We start from the raw sequence: 20,966 nt of genomic DNA, 5'->3' as shown, positions 1-20,966 counted from the left end.
TTTCCCATAAAGTGATATTTTTCAGACATAGGGCATCATCCATACACACTTCTGTAATTTCACTTACTTACACATTTAAAAGAGTATAAAGCAAAGCATGTGCTTAAGGTGGAATGGTGGAAGGAATGGATACTAAATGGAATACAACCGCTTTTTCAAAAGTTGGGGGGGAGGGGGTTGTTGTTGTTTTTTTAAGAAAAGGTCAAACCCCAACAATATTGAAAGGCGGCTTTTTAACACGGCATAAAACTCTTGTCTTTCCTTAAGGAATTTGTCCTCATCCCAAAACTAAAAGAGTTCCCAGATGTTCACTTAAGAACTGTAGATTAAACTTGCTGGCAAAGAGAAGAAATATCTCAGATATTTCCTATTTGGACAATAAAAGCATAGGCTTTAGTTCGGAAAAAAAATATAATAATACAATTTACCATTAAGCGCACAAAAGCCCAATTCTGCAACTCTTTCCTGTTCATTGAATTGTTCTCACTTAAGGAAAGTATATAGGATCTCCCTCTCAACCCTGATTTAATAACTTACATTTGAAGAATATGGATGTTTACACATTACCAGATTAAAGGGGTATTTGGGAATGTCTATCCTGTTTTTCAAAAGAACTACTACTTTTAAAAGGAGTGCTGTACTGATTTTTTCCTTTCTTCCAAATAAAGCTTTATGAATTTGTGTTAATGAACAGTACTCTCATTTCCACTTCTTAAAGTGTAAATGCTGGGCTCATTCTCTCAAAGGAGAATTTGCAGATTCCCTGGGAAGTACACAGGACAAGTCTCTACTCAAGGGCAGACATTCCATATGGGTCAGCTTGGAATAGCAGCTGTTCTCCTGCACCCCATCAGAGTGGTTTCTGTAACAAACCTCCTTGGTTCGCTGCAGTTCTCTAAGCAATTTTCACTCCCGTGAACTCTTTCTGAGCTTAACACAGTAAAACTAAACACTTTCCACTACAGGTTTTGCAGGTATAGCTAGAAGTTCTGCAGGCCACAGAAGGCTGACTGTTTTCCAGCAGCACAAGAGTAACAACCTAAAGAAAGTTTTCATAAAGGCTGTACGGCATTAATCTGGCCTGCAAAACTTAGTTACAGTGATGATGACCAAGACAATAAGACTGTAGCTCTACAGAAGATCTAACACTCAGCAACCACAGGTGGAGAGGGGGGTGAGGGGGGGGTGGGGAAGATGAGACCATGTACATTAAGACTTGCAGTGTAATTTTTGTGAAGAAAAACAAAAACAAAAAACAAACCAACATTTTCAAGATAGGAATGCATTTACCAAAAACTAAGCTTTGCCCCGTTATGAATGATTTGAAGTTTGGGTTCCTGAGCTTAATACTGGACAGGGGGAAGGGCAACGGAAAGTGTCTTATATCTTAAATTATACAGCAGTATCATTAGGACAGTATTTTAAACCTATTATTAGAAGAATGAATAAGTTACAAATATGACTTTAAGAATATTACAACTAAATAGTAGTTTATTCAGAAGACCTTAATCTTCTTTCTTTTGTGTTTGAAATCGTTCCATTAAAGCCCTAAATATATTTCCTGGTATTTTCTGATGTTTTTCTATCAGAGCTTGGAGTGCTGCTTTTTGGAAAGAGAAAAGTCAGATTAAGTCACCTTTATATTGTTCATACATTGACACAATTTCTAGGCTCTTTTTCATCCTTTCAAATGTCGCAGAACTATTGCAAGCTCAAAATACTATTTTTCCATATTTAAGCCCACAGGATGCGTTTGTGGGATCACTGCCAAGAAACAGCCCAACAAACTAGTATCTTTTCTCTCTGGTACCTGTGTTCACAAGCTCTATTAGGGATATGCAATGGTAAAATGACGATGGAGTACATTAATGAAGAGACCTAGATCTAAAAAGTTTGTCACTGCCTGCATGCAGTACTGCAACTCCGAAACCTCAGTGCCTGCATGCTGTACTGCAACTCAGAAAACTTCTGCCTATGCCCAGGTTTGCACCGCTAACACTGTTTCAGCACGCAAGAACTTTGCTTCTACACATCCTCAGAAGCAGCGCTGGAAACACAATTGTGTCTCGGCACATTTGGCTTGTACAAAGTAATTATCCCTGTGCCAAAGCCCCCTAAAGGCGCTGGTCCTGTAAAGCACGCTTAGACCACACCTAATATACTGCCTATGACAGCAGCATTCACTTTCACTCAAAAACCTATCAGGCCAAGAAGTTAATAGCAGCTATTCCCATTATATAAAAGCTGTATGGGGAACATTCAAAACCAGGGCAATACGCAGAAGCTATGGTGAGGACATGTCGTAACCTTCCTATTCTGCCTAGAGAAGCAAAAACTACTGAATCCTTAAGGCCAGGGACAGAACAGAGAACTATTTGCCTTTGTAAACCAGTGGTCAGCAAGGGGAAAAATGTTTCTTGGTACAAACTCACTCTGTTTATATCAAGTATGTGATCAACTGTTAAGTCTTGGGAGAAGGTTCCTGCCTACACCTCTTTATAGAACTGGTCCTAAAGAGGATCTAAAATTTCTATTAGGAAAAAAAAAACAGAGCTTCATTTTTGTATATATTCCCATGTATATAATGGGAAAATGCATACTGTGCCATAGCCTGAAACATGAGATACAACTTTAAAATCACTCTAACTAAGTAGGGTTATAGGGGATTCAGATTCTAAGGGTCTTACCTAGCAGAATTTGCACTTAAGTCAGAAGCAAGTGAGGGTTGGCACAAATGCAAAATGCCAAAGTACGTTTGAAAGTCATTTGAACACATATTGTCTCCTGAAAGTCAACAGTTCTGAAGTCCTGTCACACTAAGCCCCTAAAAGAAACAGTTTTCCATATCCAGGGCATAAGATAATGCAGATAAACCTTTTCAGATGTCATCTAAGCAGATGGGTAAACAGAGGAGGAGACAACTAAACTGACATCTGCATGGTCAAAAAGAAAAATCTCTTTTTCTCAAGTGAAGTTTTCAGAATTCTAAAAGTGACCATCTGTGGAGCTTTCAAAAATGGCTATTTCAGCCCCCTCCATCCAACTGCTCCATCACTTACCTGTTTTATATCCCTGTAGTGTGAAATCTATTAATAAACTAAGTGAACATGAGGACCTGACAATCCTTTCTATAAACCACCTAAATCTGAACTAGGAGAACATGCAAAAGTTAATTTGTTGGATGAGGAGTTGGAGGAAATAGAAATGGAACACACCACACAAAGAAGTGAAATTATTTACATCGATTTTTTTATTGTACGGAATTTTAACAGTTTGTGAACATGGATTTGCTGTGTTTGAAAGGCTTCATTGGAAGAAGAACCAAAACACTTTCTCTGGGTGAAGTGTTTATGCTTTTATCAACCCAGAGCAGTCTCACCTGGCTGAACTTCAGTCCCTAAAGCAAGTTGTTTCTTGAAGCAAATATAGGGTGTAGTATTGAATTTAAAAGGCCTAGAACATCTGCAAGGTGTAGTAATAAAAAGATAGCATTTAAGAAGGGCATTCAGAATTAAGCAAGTCCAAAGCTTACCATGATTCCACCAACTAGCTCCAATGCAGAAATCACTTTACAAGATTATTCCAGTGTTTTCTATCAGAACAGTCAACCTTTTAAATATATAAACGCGTATCTATCTTACCTTTGCAGTTAGTTCCTCGGCAGTTATATTTGGTTCGTATGGAATGGGTTCTCCAATAAATGTACGAAGCTTGACTGGAAACCAACCGTACACAGGAACTACCGGCAATCTAACACGTTCATATAGTGACCTAAGTATTTCTAATGTGAAAAAAAATTAGGGGGAAGGGGGAAAGCAGAAGAAGGAAAAGGGGGGAGGATGGGGGGCGGGGGAGAGAGAGAGGGGGAGAGAGAAAGAGAGAGAGAGATTATTCTGTGAAGTTTTTTTTCCCAGTATGTCTTAAAACTGAAACTGGCTTGTCAGGTAATCCAGTCCCTGACCCAGATTCTCAAACAACGTGTCATCTCAAGTGCTATTCTACCTTTGACTTCCACTCCCTAAAAGTTGCATTAATGCTAACATCAGACTTGTTTCCACCCTAACTTGGTGTGAAAGCTCTCCTCCAAAGAGTAGCTGCAAAGAGAAGGAAGAAGAGAAAAATCCAATAGCTGTCCCTCTGGAGAGAAAGGAAATGCTAGGCAACACAGCTTATAGTTCAGCCAATTTTGCAGGTTAGCACAAGACACTAGTATTGGAAGACTGTTCTGTTCAGTCCCACTGAGGTTTAGAGGATCAGAAACAGTCTTATCTGCCTAAAGGTCAGTAATGCTACTACACTGAATTGCTCTTTCAGATCACATACTGGTTGCAGTGAATATAAAAAGAGAGAAAAAACAGGTATTTCAATTAGCTCTAACACACATGTTCTTCACATGCTACCTTCTAAGCCTCCAGCCCAAATGCACCCAGAACAGATTCCTTGCAGAATGGGTGCTAACATTCTCTCTCTCAATTTTAGATGAGAAATTCCTTTAACTGAGATGATGGCATAAGAAAATCACTACTGACCAAGATGTGGAATTTACTGTACCTACAACAAAGAATATTCCAAAACTACCGAAACTGGAATAATACCTCCAGTGATCAACAGAATTCAATTCCTCTAGCACCTCTGCTGTAGAATACAAGTAGGATGATTGATTTTGGCTTCAACCTGTGCTTGTTTGGAAGATTCTTCTGAACACAGGAACAATTAATTGTTGATTATTTTTGTACAACCTGACAAATGTGTGAATTATTCTGTGTGTCTACATCTGATGCCTTAGATTTCTCCATGCAATATATAGCTTTTAATTAGAGGGGGAGAGAAACAGAACTGTTTTGCCCTGCAGTCCTCTGATGAAGACGATGACATCATACTTGAGGCAGAACATGTGACGTGGGGGACAGTGTTGAGGCACTTTCTGCTAGATAGTAAGTTGAAGAATATAAAAAAGGGGGTTTAACACTATCAGATCAGCAGAGACGTGGGCATCTAATCATCCCAGAGGTGGATCCTTCAGATATATTCCCATCTATTTGTGTGCTGGCTGGAAGTCCCATAGAGATGAGGAAAGAGCGCAGGCAAATGCAAGATTTTGTGTCGAATTACAGGTCCAGTGCTGAACAATAAACCAACTACAGATTAAATATATTTCAAATCATTCAAAGTTTAAGTACAGGTAGAGGTGCAAGCTTTAGGAGGACATTTAAAGAAATTACGTGTCAGCTGCAAACTCCTGTTTGCTTTGCTTCTTAACAGAGAGCAGGAAACCTAGACTTGGTGTAGCAGATATATGCAGAGAAGAAAAGTGCTCTATATCTATTTGCCTTTTTCTGGCTCCTTTTTCCTTTCTTCCACTGCCGCTGCTTCTGTGGAGGCACACTTATATGGTTAGTAACTTAGATGAGCCAATACCAGATCTAATGCTGATATTAAATCCTAATAGCATCTCTGAACTCTACCAGAGAGCAAACCTCCAGAAACAAGGCTGTGTCAAATCTCAAAGTTATACAGGGATTATTTCTACAGTGACAGGCTAAACACATACGGAAAAATAAACTACAAAAAAATAGAAAATATCTTACTTATTCCTCCTAACGTCCTAACGCCTTCTCGAACATTTTGTGTAAACATAGGAATGATGGGCTAGGAGGAAAAAAAAATAAATTAAGAATTTAATGAAGATAGCACTGTCTAAAAAACTTCCACCTCACTTAAATCCAACAAGCAAATTAACTTCAGAAGTGTTTCTCAGACAAGGACATACAGAGAGCAAAACAAGCATTCTCAACTTTTTCTGAAACCTTCTGCCATGAGGTTTCAAGCTGGAGAACACCATGAGATTTCAGTGAGTCACTGATTCAGCAAGTCCATTTTCTCAAAGCAGCCCAGAATTTCAGACCCTATGGAGCATTTAGGCCTCCCCTCGTCTAGCACTGTTTCCACAGTTGTGACTTAAGCAGTTAGACCTCTTGCCTAATTTGTAGTTATGCTCAAAGGGAAGAATTCACAGGATTGGGGCCCTAAACTTGTCTGATTCATCTCTGCTATGCTGATGTATTGCTTCACACATGATGTGTCATATTCAATACATGTCCATGATTTATTTCTGCTGATGAATATTTGGAATGGCATTGAATATTTGTGGTTTTGAACTTGCAGACAGCTGTCAAGGTTTACAAGAACCAGGAGGGAGTCAACTACTACATGAAGTTTCTAAATATCATTTTACAGTATGTACTCAGTGTACATAGAATCATCAGAAATACAGAATTCTTTATGGGATTTTCAAACATTTAGATTCTTTCAAACTTTTTTAAACAATATGTAGAAATTTTTCAGACAGGTATCAAGTTCTGATTTTTTTTTTTTTTTTGCGGGGGAGGAGGCTGTAAATAATGCAATGCAACCATAAAGAATAAAAAGAAGCACAGTTGCCTGAACTGAATGGTAACAGACTTACAGACTTCTTTATTCCAGAACCATCTTATTTGGAACACTGTACTTTTGATACAGAGGTAGAGATTTTTGTATGTACCAAGTTCCTTTATATGACAAAAATTCTGTCAAACAAACTACTGAAATGAGGCAACTTCAACAAGGTGAAAGTCTCAGTTTTAGATACATTTTTCTGATGTTTTAGACACATCTTTTCTTTCTATAAGGAATTATGCTCATAATTATATGTGACTTAAAGTTCATCTTTAATCTAAATATATTTTCCCCACTTTCAGTCTGCCTCTGACACTATTCCTATTCTACTGCATCGCTCAGGTTTTTTTAAGGGAGGGATGAAGCTGCAAGACCTTTGTGTGTGCATAAAGGGAACTGAACATACATTCAATAAAATAAATATAACGAGTGCAACCATCGCTGAATCCCCAGTATGGCCTTTAATATGCTATTACAATACATTAGTAAAATCTAAAACTGTTGAAAATATCCTGTTTGAACAGTGTTATTTTCCTCCTGAGAAAAGTGACACACTCTTAAAATTGGGTCTTAAAAGTGTGCTATTTCTGTATAAAATTCAGAGATTTAACTAGTCTCTCTTTGACAGTACCTAAATATAAAACTCTTGGTGTGAGACTTACTTTTAAATTAGGTATATGCAGGCCTACAGATATATGGACACATCTTTCAAAAACAAATAGAGAAAGAGGGACTCTGAAATTATTACTAAAATAGTTACCATTTAAATATATCATACACTTAATGTGCCTTTCACAGTTGGTCCCATATGAATCATTATCTGCCTGCTGACCAAACACAATGATATATATTAGACTTGAAGAGACAATTCACACTAGTGAACAGCATCTCCTCCTGCTGCTGTATGCTCTAGATACCCCTTACTACCAAAAAATGCCAATACAGTACATAGTGCCAATGAGTCTACACTGTACTGGGTCACAGTATACTTCAGCAACAGGGGAAACAGAAATGTTGATGTACAGTTGCTTCTCAACCATTCTGGTCAGGATTTGAGCCATTACAATCCTGATCAAGTATGTGTAAAACAGCAGAAACTTGTCACGTAGAAACCATCCTGGATTTCATCTCTCATTCTTTTAAACTCTGGATTTCCTGACCACACTACTCTTAGCTGACTCCAAAGTCTTCTTATCGAAAGCAACAAAAACAGTCATGAAGTGTAGTTATGAGAGCAAGCGGACCACAGTCATGACACTCAGCAATATAACACCAAATATATGATGATCAAAACAGCTTTCCCTGGAAGAAGTAAGTTAGCATTCTTTGCTCCTCTTCTGCAATCTGTCATACTTACCACTTTTGCATCAATGGCCACCTGAGCAAAGCCCTTCCGATTACCCCACATAATAGTATACATCTCATCACTAAAGAGTGCTTCCCGAACTCCACCTGGGGCAATGGCTAGCAGACAGCCCTTCTTCAGAGCACTGACACATTCTTCTTTTGGTCCATGCATAACTCCATGTACATCAAGTAATAGTTTAAAACCTGTAGGGTAATATAATTTTAATTCAGAAAATGTTAATTCATACTACCATCAAGTACAGATTCCCAACACATAACACAATGGCTAAACCTTACTTGTCTAATAACCTGCAACCCCAAATCAAAGATTTTTCTAGAGGAACTGAAGTATAAGTCCTGCTTATAAACATCTAAAACGTTGAAGATATAAGGTTTTCAGTGGCTTTTGTCATAGTAAAGTCAGGTGCTATCTCACAAGCAGAACTAAACTGGGAAAAAACTGGCAAGCACTCTGTGTGCTTTCATGTATCCCTTCAAAGCAGTTGCTAAGTTGGCTCCAGGGCACTGGCTCCTTGCCCAAGCTCAACTTTTCAACGCAGCACAGTCCTAATAAAGTGCAACCAGAGAAAATATCTGCAAATTGTTGTGGTTTTTTTTTCTTTTGTTAATTTTGGCAAATAAAGAGGAGTCTGTGCACAAGAAGGAGAATGACAAAGAAAATGCAGCATTCTCTGTGTTACAGATCACTGCAGGAATTTACTCCCTGGTTCAGTCTGTGAGTACCCAGTACCCAGATGGCTTTTCGCACAAAGAGGCATCTGGCAAGCCTGGGCTGGGTATATTCACCTTAGGTTAAGATTTTTCATTTACTGACAATTTTAAGTGTGAAGTTACAAAAGCTCCTCATATAATCTTGAATTTGAATGTCATACTGACCCTACTCTTCAAGAAACAGCAGAACATCAAAAATTTGCTTACAAGCATCAAGTGGGTGCATACCTGATCAATTTAGACAGCTAGCCTAAAGTGAAAGAAAATAACTAGCATAAACGTCTGTTTGCAGGAAATCAACTATGATCACTTGGTTTAATACATTTTAAATTTATACAGTATTTATAAGTACCGCACATCAAAGTGAGAGCCTTAGATGACTGAGCAGTATGGTAAAGATTACTTCTCTTTCTTGAAGTTTCCCACTGAGGCAAACAGTCTCATCACCCATAGACAAGGACACAGAACTGATCTAGTCAAGTTTGCTCCTCAACAGAGATCTGTCTTCCCTTATAGCCTACATAAACTAAGGGCTTGGGAAGGAGAGCATGAGGCAGCATATCATTAGTTTATTCATGACTAAACTCTGATCTCTAACTAGTCTTTGTAGTTGGTGTGAGTATAATTAGTCCTGATTTATATCTATATACAACCAGGATCTGTCTGTAAACATGACAATAGAACACAAGCTGCATTATACCTCTCTCACACTCTGCTGCACCTGCCTCACACAGCGCTGGTGACACTAGTGGTCTTCATCTAGTAGCATTTGCACACAGGACACCTGAAATAGTTTTCCTCAAGTATTTTATTTTCTCTCATTTGCTTTGTTTGTGGTATCTTAAATAGCTTTTTTTTACAATGTTTTACATTCCCAAACTAATTAAAGCTCTGGAAAGTACCTGGTGGTAGGAAGCTACCTGTCTCTAAGCCTTTTCTGTCAGTGAGTTCAGGAGAGAGATGAAACAGTCATGAGAAGTGTTGAGAGCGGGAAAAGAAGCTGTGAAGACAGTTCTCCTTTCTGCAATGGACATGCTGGTGAAGGGGATGGGGCAGGCAGGGGGGAGGTGTGTGTGTGATAGATCAACACCATGAGTCTGTCCAGTTCAGGTCAGAAAAAAAAAATAACAGAATATAGACAGAATCCAGGCAAAAATTTGTAATATGTAATAGTAGTGGCATAGATTTTCAAGTCTTTACAAAATTTCTCATCCATTTTTCCCACTTCGACTTTTAGTATAAGCCTTATATTCTGAGCTGTACCTCACAGCCTAGCCAGCAGATCATATATTACTATCAATACCTCTGCTCCAGTAGGAAAGAGGAAGAACCTGGCTTTGTTAGAGCAGCAGAGAGACAGGAACTAGTGCAGTGGCCCTGAAGGAATAGCCAAGGTACCCTGTGCCCAAGGCGAAGGTCATCATGGAGTCAGAAGAAACACTGGGGTAGTACCTGGCTGTTGCATGAACATGATCAAGAATCAATTTTCCCACTTTAATCAGTAAGACAACACTCAAAATTATCTAAACATAATTTTTCAGCCTTTAACAGCATGAAGGGATGCTGACTTTTCCAAATACCAAGAAGTTCAAAATTAATTTTATTCCACAATTCAACCTGGTCTCTGCCCCTTGCCCCAGCACACTCTTATTTTCCACAGCATTGTGTCTACCCCAGCGTATTAAAACCCTTTGGAGAGTACCCAGTAACACATGCAACACTTAGCTCAGTAAGTGGCCTACATATTGTATTTCTCTTAACTTAGCCCCAGTGACTGTAACATAGGGTCTGTCAGCTACCCGGTAGCAAGATGGCAAGGATGCCATCACTGAATCTAACCTTTCACAATTGTAGGTAACCACACATATGTATCTGCAGAACATCCAATCCACAAGACATTTTGCAACACCTTGTGTCTGTAACAGACAAGAAGACACAGCTCCTTTCCTCTGGGACATTACAGGAGTGGGACTGTCTCAGATCCTTAAAATAGCATGCAACCTTTAAAGAGGGGTCCCAGATGATTCTAGGAAGTAAACATGGTCCATACTATAGGAGAGGGTAACAGAGAATAACCCAAGTGAAACCTCAGTCTTCACAGCACACCTTGGGAAAAGGCTTTCTCTTAATTCAGTCTTAGAGAAATCAGTGTATTCCTGAGCATTACACAGCTAAGAACCTAAAAGAACCAGAAATCATTGCAATGTTTTTCTCCTGTGACTAACCTCCAATATTTAAAAGGTAAAACCAAGAAGCCACAGGACCATATTTCATATCCTTCTGCCCCAAAACACAAGCAAGAGAAGCATACATAGCATTGACACAGTATAAATTGAAACAATGAAATATTTTCCTTTAGCATCGGCGTGAAAGAAAGATATATTAGGCGATGTTCAACAGGAATCTCCAGATATCTATTGGAGGTCTCCTATTAGATTAGATTCTCTTCCATAAGTTATCAAGCTGTATCTTTCAAGACTAAGCAGTAGGGAGAGGCATGTTTGATCCCTTGCAGGCTCATGCATCCCTTAGGAGACACAGCAACATTTTACAAGCATTCCAGTCAATCGCAGTTAATAGACCTGAAATTCATGGAACAAGCCATGCCTCACAGCTATTCACAGTAGATTCAATAATCATAAAAACAGAAGTATCATTAAATCATCTAATCCAAGTGTGTCTAACAGCCTACAGACTCCCCAAACCCATCCCCCACCCCCTTACACCCCCATTCCTCCAGCGTTAAGCATAATAACTTTTGGTTAACTCAAACATCTGCTGAAAAAGCAACCAATTTAATCTGAAGACTTAATCAAGATTAGGCAGTCTTATTACTAGGAAAAAATTACGGCAGTCTTTCTGGTTTGGTTCACAAGAGAGGTGGCAACAATCTGGGTTGCCAGTCATAGATTATTGTGCAGAACTTGAAACACAATCCAGAACATTATCTGGGCTCTTTGCACTTGTCTTCCTTGAACAGCCTCAATTCATTCACACAACCAGAGAATTATGTGGGTTGGAAGGGACCTCTGAAGGTCACCTAGTCCAACCTCCCATCCAAAGCAGGTCCAACTAGATCAGGCTGCTCAGGGCCTCGCTCAGCGGAGTTTTGAAAGTCTCTGGGGATGGGGATTCCCCAACTTGTCCAGGCAATCTGTTCAGATATCTGATCACCCTCATGGTAAAACACCTTTCCACATGTCTAATCAAAATTTCCTATGTTGCAACTTATCTCCGTTGCTTCTCATTCTATCACTGTGAACCTGCAAGAAGAGTCTGACTCCCTCTTCTCTGCACCCTGCCATTAAGTCGCTAAAGACCAAAGTCGCTTCCCCACCCTTATCTGGGACAGACCAAACAAAACCATTTCTCTCACTCTCCTCACACATTGTGTGCTCCAGCCCCCCATCATCCACTGAATGTGCTCTAGTATGTCAGCGCTCATCTTGTACTGGGGAGTCCAAAACTGGACACCATATTCTGAGATGTGCTTGCACTGGTGCCAAGCCAAAGGAAAAAACCTCTTCACTCAACCTGCTGGCTACACTCATCCTAAAAAAAGTTCAGTGTGCAGTTCACCTTCTCTGCTGCAAGGGCACACTGCTGACTTGTGTTCAACTTGTTGTCAAGTAGAATGCCAAAGCCCTTTCCTGCAAAGCCACCTTCTACCCAGGGTACTGTCACATGGGATTGCTCCACCCCAGATGTACAACCTCACATTTGCTTTTACTGAACTTTCATGATGTTTCTCACAGTTCCATTTCTGTGAAGGCACTCTGAATACCAGCTCCAACCCCCAGTGTATTGACTGTTCCCCCAGTCTGGTATCATCACTGAACTACCTGAGAGCACACTCCAACTCCTCCTCCAGGTGTGCAATAAAAACTTTAAGCAGCGCCGATCCCAGTACCAATCCCTGAAGAATGCCTGTAGAAACCAGCTGTTAGCTAGATGTTGTACTGCTGACCCCAATGCTTCTAAGACCAGCCATTCAGCCAGATGTCTCTGCGATGCTATTAAACAGTATTTAGGGGACTCATAAGTATACTCACACTTAGAACCTTATTTTAAAGCAGAAATGGAGAAAAAAAAACAAGAAAATCTCCCATTTAACAAACAAGTGTGTATAAGTATTAACAGATATAATACAGAACCAAATCTAAATTACAAAACAGGTTACATTAGTCAGTTGTATGCAAAAGATTTTATAATCAACTAACAAATCCTAATCTGTTGGCAAAAGCAGTTGTAGAGGCAAAGCCATGCTGTCATCAGCATGAAAAAGTTTGGTTTTTCAGGATTGAGGCTGAAATAAAACTATACCAGACAGTTTCCTTATATGAGTTGTTTATACTAAAAGCATCAGTACACTAAAGAACACTTCTGTAAATTCACAAAATTAATTGCAAAGTTTTTAGTCCAAACTGAACCTGGGAAAAGAACTGAGTACTACTGTATTTCACACACACAAAAACCAAACCCCTCATGTCATTAACTTTACCAATCAGCAGTGTTTTTCACTAGGTTGTCTAGCCAAAATCTTGCCCTAAACATATTTTTCATTTTATTCATGCTTAAATTCATGCTTCACATAAACTTGTTGGACGCTCAAACAGGTTTCCTTCCAAAAAGATTCGACATGGAACAGAATTCCTGGGGACAGGTTCCACTGCCCACCATACTCATCTTGGTGGGATTCCAAAATAGATCATCTCCCTAGACTAGTATTGACAATTTTAAGGGCATTGCTTCCAAACAGTTTATTTCTTAATTAGATTACACCACTCATTTTGCCTAATTAATAAAAAAAAAGAAATATCTTATTGAAGTCTCTGCTACCAATTAATACAGAGACAACTGTTTCTCCTATGATCTCCTCCTCTTTGTTTCTAAACACCCTAGGGCCACTCGAAGGTGTTGCCCAGCCAGGAGCATGACACATCCTTGCAGGGGCCAGTCTCATAAACTCATTCTTGTTTGTAAATAACATGTTAGAGACAGCTGTACTTCAACACTTTCACTAAATTTGTCTGAAGTCTGTTCTGTGGCACAATTTTTATTAATTACACTGAAAAAAAAAAAAAAAGACTTTTCAAACTGATTATTTATAATGAAGTATGTTACCTGGCAATCTAAAGACGAAATGATCAGCTACTGCGTGGCAGTATCTCTTCCTTTCTATAAGAAGTCTAGCCATGAAATAGACATAGTCAGTAGGAGTAGCTCCATGATAAAACACAATGAGCCCTGGTCCTTCAGGAATGTTTTCAATACCGTGAAGTTCATAACCTGTTAGGAGTTAAAGATGTAACAGATGTCAAAGTTTGATATAATTCTATCACAAAGAAATTGATTTGTGGCAAGTTGGCAAAATGAAACCAATAGGTATTGAGAAGCGGTGAGAGTGAAGTGACTACTAGAAAGTTAAAATGTGACTTGTAGCATTTACTAAGTTGCTTTCACAGGAAATACAAGTTTCATTGAAAACAGAAGAAACACATTTAAAGAAAGAACAAAAAATACTGAAAACAAAACACGAAGTCTCACTGTCTTGAACTATATAATTTTTCCATATTTTTTCAGTTCACTGTCTTCAAGGCTGCAGAGTCCTCTGAATCAATCACTCAAGAGAAATCAAAATAAGGATTGCATAGGAGTGGTGAAACACAACTGTTTCAAGCTATTATTTACCTTTCAAAGTTCATTGCCACTAGTAACTGTTTAAGAAGATTTGACATGACAACATCTCCTTTTACTCCAGGGTATGAAGCTTATCTTTCTTATTTCCCTCAGATTTATACTTGCTCCATTTTTCTATCACTAAGTACTAAAAGCTATTTGGGCTTTATATGCTTGATTGAAACATATATAAACACACAAGTTTCTTACTGAACTTACATTTCTAATTAAGTTAACAGTGCAGAATATATTCAGTTAACACAAAATATCAAAACACATCAGTACAGAACATATTCAGTTAATACCGAGTAGTATTGTTACAGTATCTTGTTTGTAGTTTGTTTTTTAAAATCAACAAAAAACCCCCTCAAACAAACAAAAAAACTCAACCCAAACCCTGTCACTTCCAAAGTTAGTCAGGTCTGCAATTCCCATGCTTTTTTGTTTGGTTGTTTGGTTTGGTTTGTTTGTTTGTGTTAATTCTGAAGGTACTCTTGGCTCTTCTCCCTCTATTTTACATTCTATACCTGTAGAGCTGCAACACACTGCAAGCATATCATCTGTACCATCCCAAGTGGCCACTAACTGTGCTCCATGCCAGCCAATCATAACCAGAATGATACCTACATCTAGCATTTGCATAATATATGTAAAGTTACAGGTATCACACACAGTTTTGGGGCTTTTTTTCTTATGGGGTTGTTTTTTGGGTTTTGGATTGGTTTTTTTAATGCTGTCAGATTTCAGAATGAAAAGTTCTTCCTATGATATACTGATTAACAAGTAGGGGAAAAATAATTGTAAGACATTTCATCCTTCAGCAAGAGAAGTGCATAGAGAACATGGAAGCAACTGGCAGGGCAGAAAAAAGTCACAACTGTCTATGAGGGACTGGAAAAGAATTTTTCCTGCGCAAATAAAGTTAGACCTTATAAAAAAAAAAGTTACTAAGGATGAAAAGAGCCAAGGCCTTAAAAAATTCATTTTCTTATGAAAAAAAGTAAATAGCTTTTTATTGTGAAGTGAGCATTTTAAGCTCTGTGATGTAGCTATTGATTTTGATCTAATGTACTTTCCTAGATTTGAAAGTTGCATCTTAGTCTTACAAAGCCTATCTGATACAGCCACTGCACCATCTGGTTATCAATGCCTTGAAAACCCGCTTCCTTTTGACTAGAGAACAAATGAAGATGATTTTCAAGAAGGATTTTTTCTTTATCTAAATTGCTCTTAAACATCTCTTTCTCCTTTAGCTGCATCTAGACTGAATGGTTCTGAAAGAGGCTTATGATTTCCTTAGAAAGAAAAGCCAAATCATTTATTAAGCCCGTCTTTATAAAAGAAATAATAGTAAAAGGACAAGGAACAGAGCCCTTGGTTTTGACATTCTAGTAGAGAAAGCAGTTATCAAAAATACATAGAAAGAAAATAAAAAACTGGGAGGGTTCTGTAACAGTTTTGGGCTCTAAAGTCAATTTGAAGTAGCAACTAGTGAGTGAACTGACACTAAGTGCTCCTTTTAACCATCATTTGGAATTATAGGTAAAAGACTGGTTAAGTGGAATTAAATCATGCTAACATGTGCTGACATACTAGCTATCAGGGAACGGGCATTCCATGTCCAGTGTTCATACACTGACTCTGAAATAATATAATTAATTGCACTAATTTTTAACATCGCAATCATTTCAGGTCCTCCTGGAATAAGGAAATCCAGAAGTAGTTATAAAAAGTAAAAAAGAACAAAAAAAAATTAAACAATTTTTTTAACATTGCATATATATTCAACTGGATGAAAGATCTCATTTTGTAGCAGCAAATTAATAAATACACATGACAAAAAAAAATTTGCATTCAAAAGTCTCAATAACTTTTTTTCTTCCAAGCACCACTGGCAGTCATTGATAAAATGGAAAAAAAAAATTGGCCTGAATTTTAGATTTTGTGCAACAGCAGCAACAATCAGATATATATTGATAATCTTGAAAGGTAAACCAGGAATAAGAGCTTCAGCGGTAATGAAAAGTCAGATGTTGCTTACCATGCCATATTCTTCCATGTCCATCCCATAGGGTAGCCAACATTTGTTTTGCACCATCCCAAAAATCATTTGAATAAGCTTCCTTTAGTTCATTCTTCCTTTTATAAATATGGAGAAAGAGAATGGAAGTGTAGAAGAGGATGACAAGAACTCCTGGAAGTAGAAAAACTACTGCGAGTGGAAAAAGCACCCATAAAAGGTAAACTGCGTAACTCAAATAATCTTCAATGTGCTCCACGCCAGTCCATTCTCCCAGAATGTAAGTCAGGCAGGTTAAGTAGGACATAGGTATTGGTCCTGCAGTACAGGATTCATTTCCACCTATCATCTCCTGTTTAATTTAAAAAAAAAAAAAAAGGCAGATTAATAAATCCTCAAAAAATACAGACTTGCCTATACTGTTTAATTATTCAGAAAACCTCTCTTATGCTACAGCTAAGATTTTATCTCATCTAAAAACTGTTCAACTTATGCAGATCCAAACCATTTATACTGTCACCAACACCAATTTATACTATATTTGTACAATGATTTTCAGAAAGTTGTATTAATTAGTCTAATTCATTGTTCTACACAATACACTCAACAACTTCTCCCAAGTACTTTACTACAACAGGAAACAGCACAATCTCAAATCTAGTGCTACAACAAACCCTTCTGAACACGACCACTAGCCACAAGCATGTGATGAGTCAGGAAGAAGATGGTCTCAAATAAGTAACTCTCACTCCTGTAGAGACCTTTAACTGTACCTGGAAATTGACAGGTAGTGAAACACCAAGTCCCAGAGCACAACACAGGGAGGTAGCAGAAAGGACATGGAAAAAAGATCACACAGAGTCCTCTAAAATGTTTTAGCTGCTCTGGCTTTACTGTGTCTATGCGCAAGAGTCTCTCCTCCAACGCCAGCTCCCAAGGAGTTTCAGGGCTCAACCTCCCTCGGATGATATTTCAGGCTTTCTACAACTCTGGAGCAACACTTTTTTCTTAGCCTTGCACGATTTAGGGGAAAACTTGCTATTTGCTTCATCCTACAAATATAAGACAACCTGTATGCTGGCTATCTTAGCTACAGTTCTAGAGCAACATAAATAATAATTTTGGGGAAAAAAATTATCCTAGTCTAGAAAACTTTTGGTCAAGACTTGAAGTAACTGCTAATCAGGACCAAGAAGAAAAACATTTTGCAACTACGATGTAGACTTGTAGAGGGAAACAGATTAATAATTTCTGAATTATATTCTGAATTATAACAGAACAATAATTTCTGAAAGAATCTAAGCTTGGGGTTGTTGTGGATTGTTTTTTTATTAAAATATGACTTGCAGCACGTATGATTGCAGAGTTCCTATGCCTAGACAGGCACTTCTATCACTCCTTTACTCTTGCTCTGTTTTTTTCAAGCAACAAGTGACTGAAATTCAGAAGATAATTTTGTTAATACTATCAGAACCCCAATGACAACAAAAACTACATAGCAGATCAGTTTTAGTCCACATTTGCTATGAGATGTTGAAACATATACTACAGCAGAACTCATCTCACTCACTTCCCGACCTCAATTTTTCTTCCCATTCTGATAGAGCAAGGATGTTCCTTTTCATTCTGTTTTGAAATCAGCCTCTACCCACACTGCTCCTAATAACTCCTATTAACAAGAAGAAAGCTGATCTCATGACAAGGACTTTCCTCCCATAATCCATGCCTGTTGCACAAGTTCAGGCTAACAACCTTTGCTCCTCAGCGTGTTCTTGAGGACAATGCAGCGAGCAGCTGACTTTTCTTCAGGGATGTATAAGCACGTAGCATTAAGTGACATGCACTTTATGATTGCATGCATGTGTGTTTGGGGGTGTCAATCAGAGGGAAAGACCAGGAGAGAGCAAGCGAAAGTATCCAGAGCCAAACTCCAGAAGCTGTCAGGCAGCAAACACCCACAGCAAGTACAAGAAACACAACTTGTGAGACCAAGCAGGATTTAGAAGTAGCATTCAACAGTAAAATATTTATCAGATTGTTATGCCTAGACTTCTCCAGTGATTCCACCTACTAGCTAGAGAACAATATGGAGCATAGGTTACGGCACAGAAACATTTTCCAAGACTCAGAGGTGATTATATAGCTTTAAAGATTACTTAAAGTTATACTCTACTGCCTATTATATTTTAATTGTTTATGGCCTTCTCCAAACACAAAATTCTCATCAAGTTAATTTAAAGTCCTGTCCACACACGTCAGCCTTGCAAAATATTACTTGTCCTTTTGCCTGTAACATTAGATGCAATACCTCAAATGCAATCATTGCAGTTTTTTAAGTTTACTTGCCTATCTATGCACTAACTTGTGATAGAAATTAAAATCCAACACCATCTTTGCTGCCAACCACAGAGGTAACTAAAGTACTGCCTTCTCATAGGGACAGTCAACTCTACTCTGAACAACGTTGTTTACTTATTTTGAAGAGAATCATAAGGTAATTTATACTGGAAAGACTCATTAGACTGCCAAAGCAGGTTCACCTAGAGCAAGTTGCATAGGACTGCATCCAGGCAGGTTTTGAGTTATCTCCAGAGGAGACTCTACGTTTCTGGGCAGCCTGTTCCAGTGTCCTGTCACCCTCACAGTAAAGAAGTTTTTCTTCATGTTTAAGCAGAACCTCCTGTGTTCCAGCTTGTGCCCATTGCCCCTTGTCCTATCACTGGCCACCACTGAAAAGAGTCTGGCCTCATCCACTTGACACCTGTTCTTTAGGTATTTATAAGCATTGATAAGGTCCCCTCTCAGTCTTCTCTTTTCCAGGCCAAACAGACCCAGCTCTCTCAGTCTTTCCTCATAAGATGCTCCAGCCCCTTAATTATCTTTGCAGCTCTCTACTGGATGCTCTCCAGAAGTTCCCTGTCTCTCTTGGACTGGGGAGCCCAGAACTGGACACAGTATTCCAGATGTGGCCTCACCAGGGCAGAGTAGAGGAGAAGGAGAACCTACCCTCGACCTGCTGGTAACACTCTTCTTAATGCACCCCAGGGTACCATTGGCCTCCCTGGCCACAAAGGCACATTGCTGGCTCATGGTTCACTGGTCATCCATCAGTACTCCCAGGTCCTTCTCTGCAGAGCTGCTTTCCAGCAGGTCAACCCCCAACCTGTACTGGTGCCTGGGGTTATTCCTTCCCAGGTGCAGGACCCTACACTTGCGCTTATTGAATTTTATCATCAGGTTCCTCTCCAGCCTCCCAGATCTCGCTGAATGGCAGCACAGCCTTCCGGTGCATCAGCCATTCCTCGCAGTTTAGTGTCATCAGCAAACTTGCTGGGGGTACACTCAGTCCCTTCATCCAACTCACTGATGAATACATGGAATAGGACTAGGAGATCCCACCGCTTCTCTGGGCCCCTAATAAAGTGCTTGACCACTCCCACAGTAAAAGCATTTTTCCTTATTGTAGTTAGAATTCCCCTTACTGCAAGTTGTGCCTGTTGCCTCCTGTCCCTTTGCCGAGAAGAGTTTAACTCCCTTGTCTCTATAACCACTCACTAAGAGCAGCAATAAGATCCCCTTTAAGACCACCCTTCTTCAGGCTAAACACACACAGCTCCCCCAGCCTCCCCACAGACACCGCGTGCTCCACGCATCTCACAATGTCATGGCCCTTCTCTGCACCCTTCTGTTCATCAGCATCTTTCTTGTATTCTGGGCCTCCAAACTGGACTTACAGTCTCAAAAGTGCTGAAAAGAGGGTAATAAATACTTCCTTGATCTAATGGCTATGGTTTTGCTAACATAGCCCAAAATGCAGGTAGCCATCTTCACTCATACTTGACTTACCATACACTAGATAAAGGTCTCCCCCAGCCCTTTATCTCCTGTAATTTTGCTCCTCCCTTAACAAGTCCAGCATTTGTTCTGATCACCCATGGTACGTCCACAAAAATACACCATCTCCAAGCCCAAGTGTTACTTATGTTACTGCCACACTGAACATCCTACAGAGTGTTAATAGATATAAGAGTGTTAATAAATATAAAAGGGGACCTTATCAACGGCAATGGCAGTGAAGAGGGAAGACAGATTCTGTCTCCACAATCCAAAAAAGTCCAGGGTGCTCCATACCGAATAAAAGTCCAACACAGTTCATATATGCTACTAACAGATAACATCGATTTGGTCCGTTCCAACTTCACGGGTATCTACTCTGTGACTGTCCAGAGTAGTTAAAATTACAAGATAAAGCACGTTGTCTTCTAGAAACACCAGCAATGTCACTCTGATTAGGGCCTTGTCCAAGCAAAGAAAGACTATCCTGTCCCCCTTGTCAGAGGTTTTCTGACATCTGTCACCATCGAAATCTAAAAACTACAACAGAGTGCGGTACTACCAAGTCCCACCCTTGCCCAACTTACAGGAAGAATCCCCCGTAAGCATACCCTTAAAAAGCATAAAGTTCTTATTTCAACTGACATCACTAACACATTTCTGGTTGTGCAGTTCAAACTAAGTATTTTTAAGTTCTAACTTCCTGATAGAGCAGCTTAAACACATTTTCACTGGATGCAAAGGATGCAGTTTCTCATTTGACTAATGACAGTGCACACTGACTTATGCTCACGCTTAAGGCCTTAGGCTGACAGTGGAGTGGAAACAAGGCTGTCCTGGTTTTGCTGGGATAGAATCATCAAATTAATTTTCTGTCAGAAAAGCTGCATTTTTAAGAAGACTGCAGCACCCAATTTGG

The 20,966-nt window shown here is 39.1% G+C and overlaps 1 protein-coding gene across 3 annotated transcripts; it reads right to left on the bottom strand.

The window, feature by feature from the left end:
• Positions 1–1,505: 1,505 nt before the first annotated feature.
• On the bottom strand, positions 1,506–16,562 carry TMEM68 (transmembrane protein 68). Of its 3 annotated transcripts, XM_010172017.1 has the most exons (7): positions 16,235–16,562; positions 13,639–13,803; positions 7,793–7,986; positions 5,589–5,649; positions 3,642–3,781; positions 3,329–3,335; positions 1,506–1,603 (listed from the first exon to the last, which is right to left on the bottom strand). In XM_010172017.1, exons 1-7 carry the CDS (start codon positions 16,560–16,562, stop codon positions 1,506–1,508), a joined length of 993 nt encoding a protein of 330 aa, XP_010170319.1. The 3 variants fall into 3 exon arrangements, with proteins under 3 accessions (XP_010170319.1, XP_010170318.1, XP_010170320.1); XM_010172016.1 differs by lacking the exon at positions 3,329–3,335 and having other exon boundaries at positions 1,506–1,608; positions 3,640–3,781; XM_010172018.1 differs by lacking the exons at positions 3,329–3,335; positions 3,642–3,781; positions 5,589–5,649 and adding an exon at positions 6,732–6,738.
• Between the last annotated feature and the right edge of the window lie 4,404 nt (positions 16,563–20,966).

This window comes from Antrostomus carolinensis, unplaced genomic scaffold (assembly GCF_000700745.2).
Source record: "Antrostomus carolinensis isolate BGI_N321 unplaced genomic scaffold, ASM70074v2 scaffold3717, whole genome shotgun sequence".
NCBI classification, from domain to species: domain Eukaryota; kingdom Metazoa; phylum Chordata; class Aves; order Caprimulgiformes; family Caprimulgidae; genus Antrostomus; species Antrostomus carolinensis.
This window is presented reverse-complemented; position numbering and strand designations above follow the sequence as displayed.

What these genes read in the sequence shown, in the direction of transcription:
- TMEM68 (XM_010172016.1), bottom strand. Translation starts at nt 16,562, where the DNA reads ATGATAGGTGGAAATGAATCCTGTACTGCAGGACCAATACCTATGTCC. An exon ending in ACATGGAAGAATATGGCATG is followed by an intron (nt 13,804 to 16,234) that starts GTAAGCAACATC and finishes AACTCCTAACAG; the next exon opens with GTTATGAACTTCACGGTATT. An exon ending in GAGGAACTAACTGCAAAGGT is followed by an intron (nt 1,609 to 3,639) that starts AAGATAGATACG and finishes TTTCTCTTTCCA; the next exon opens with AAAAGCAGCACTCCAAGCTC.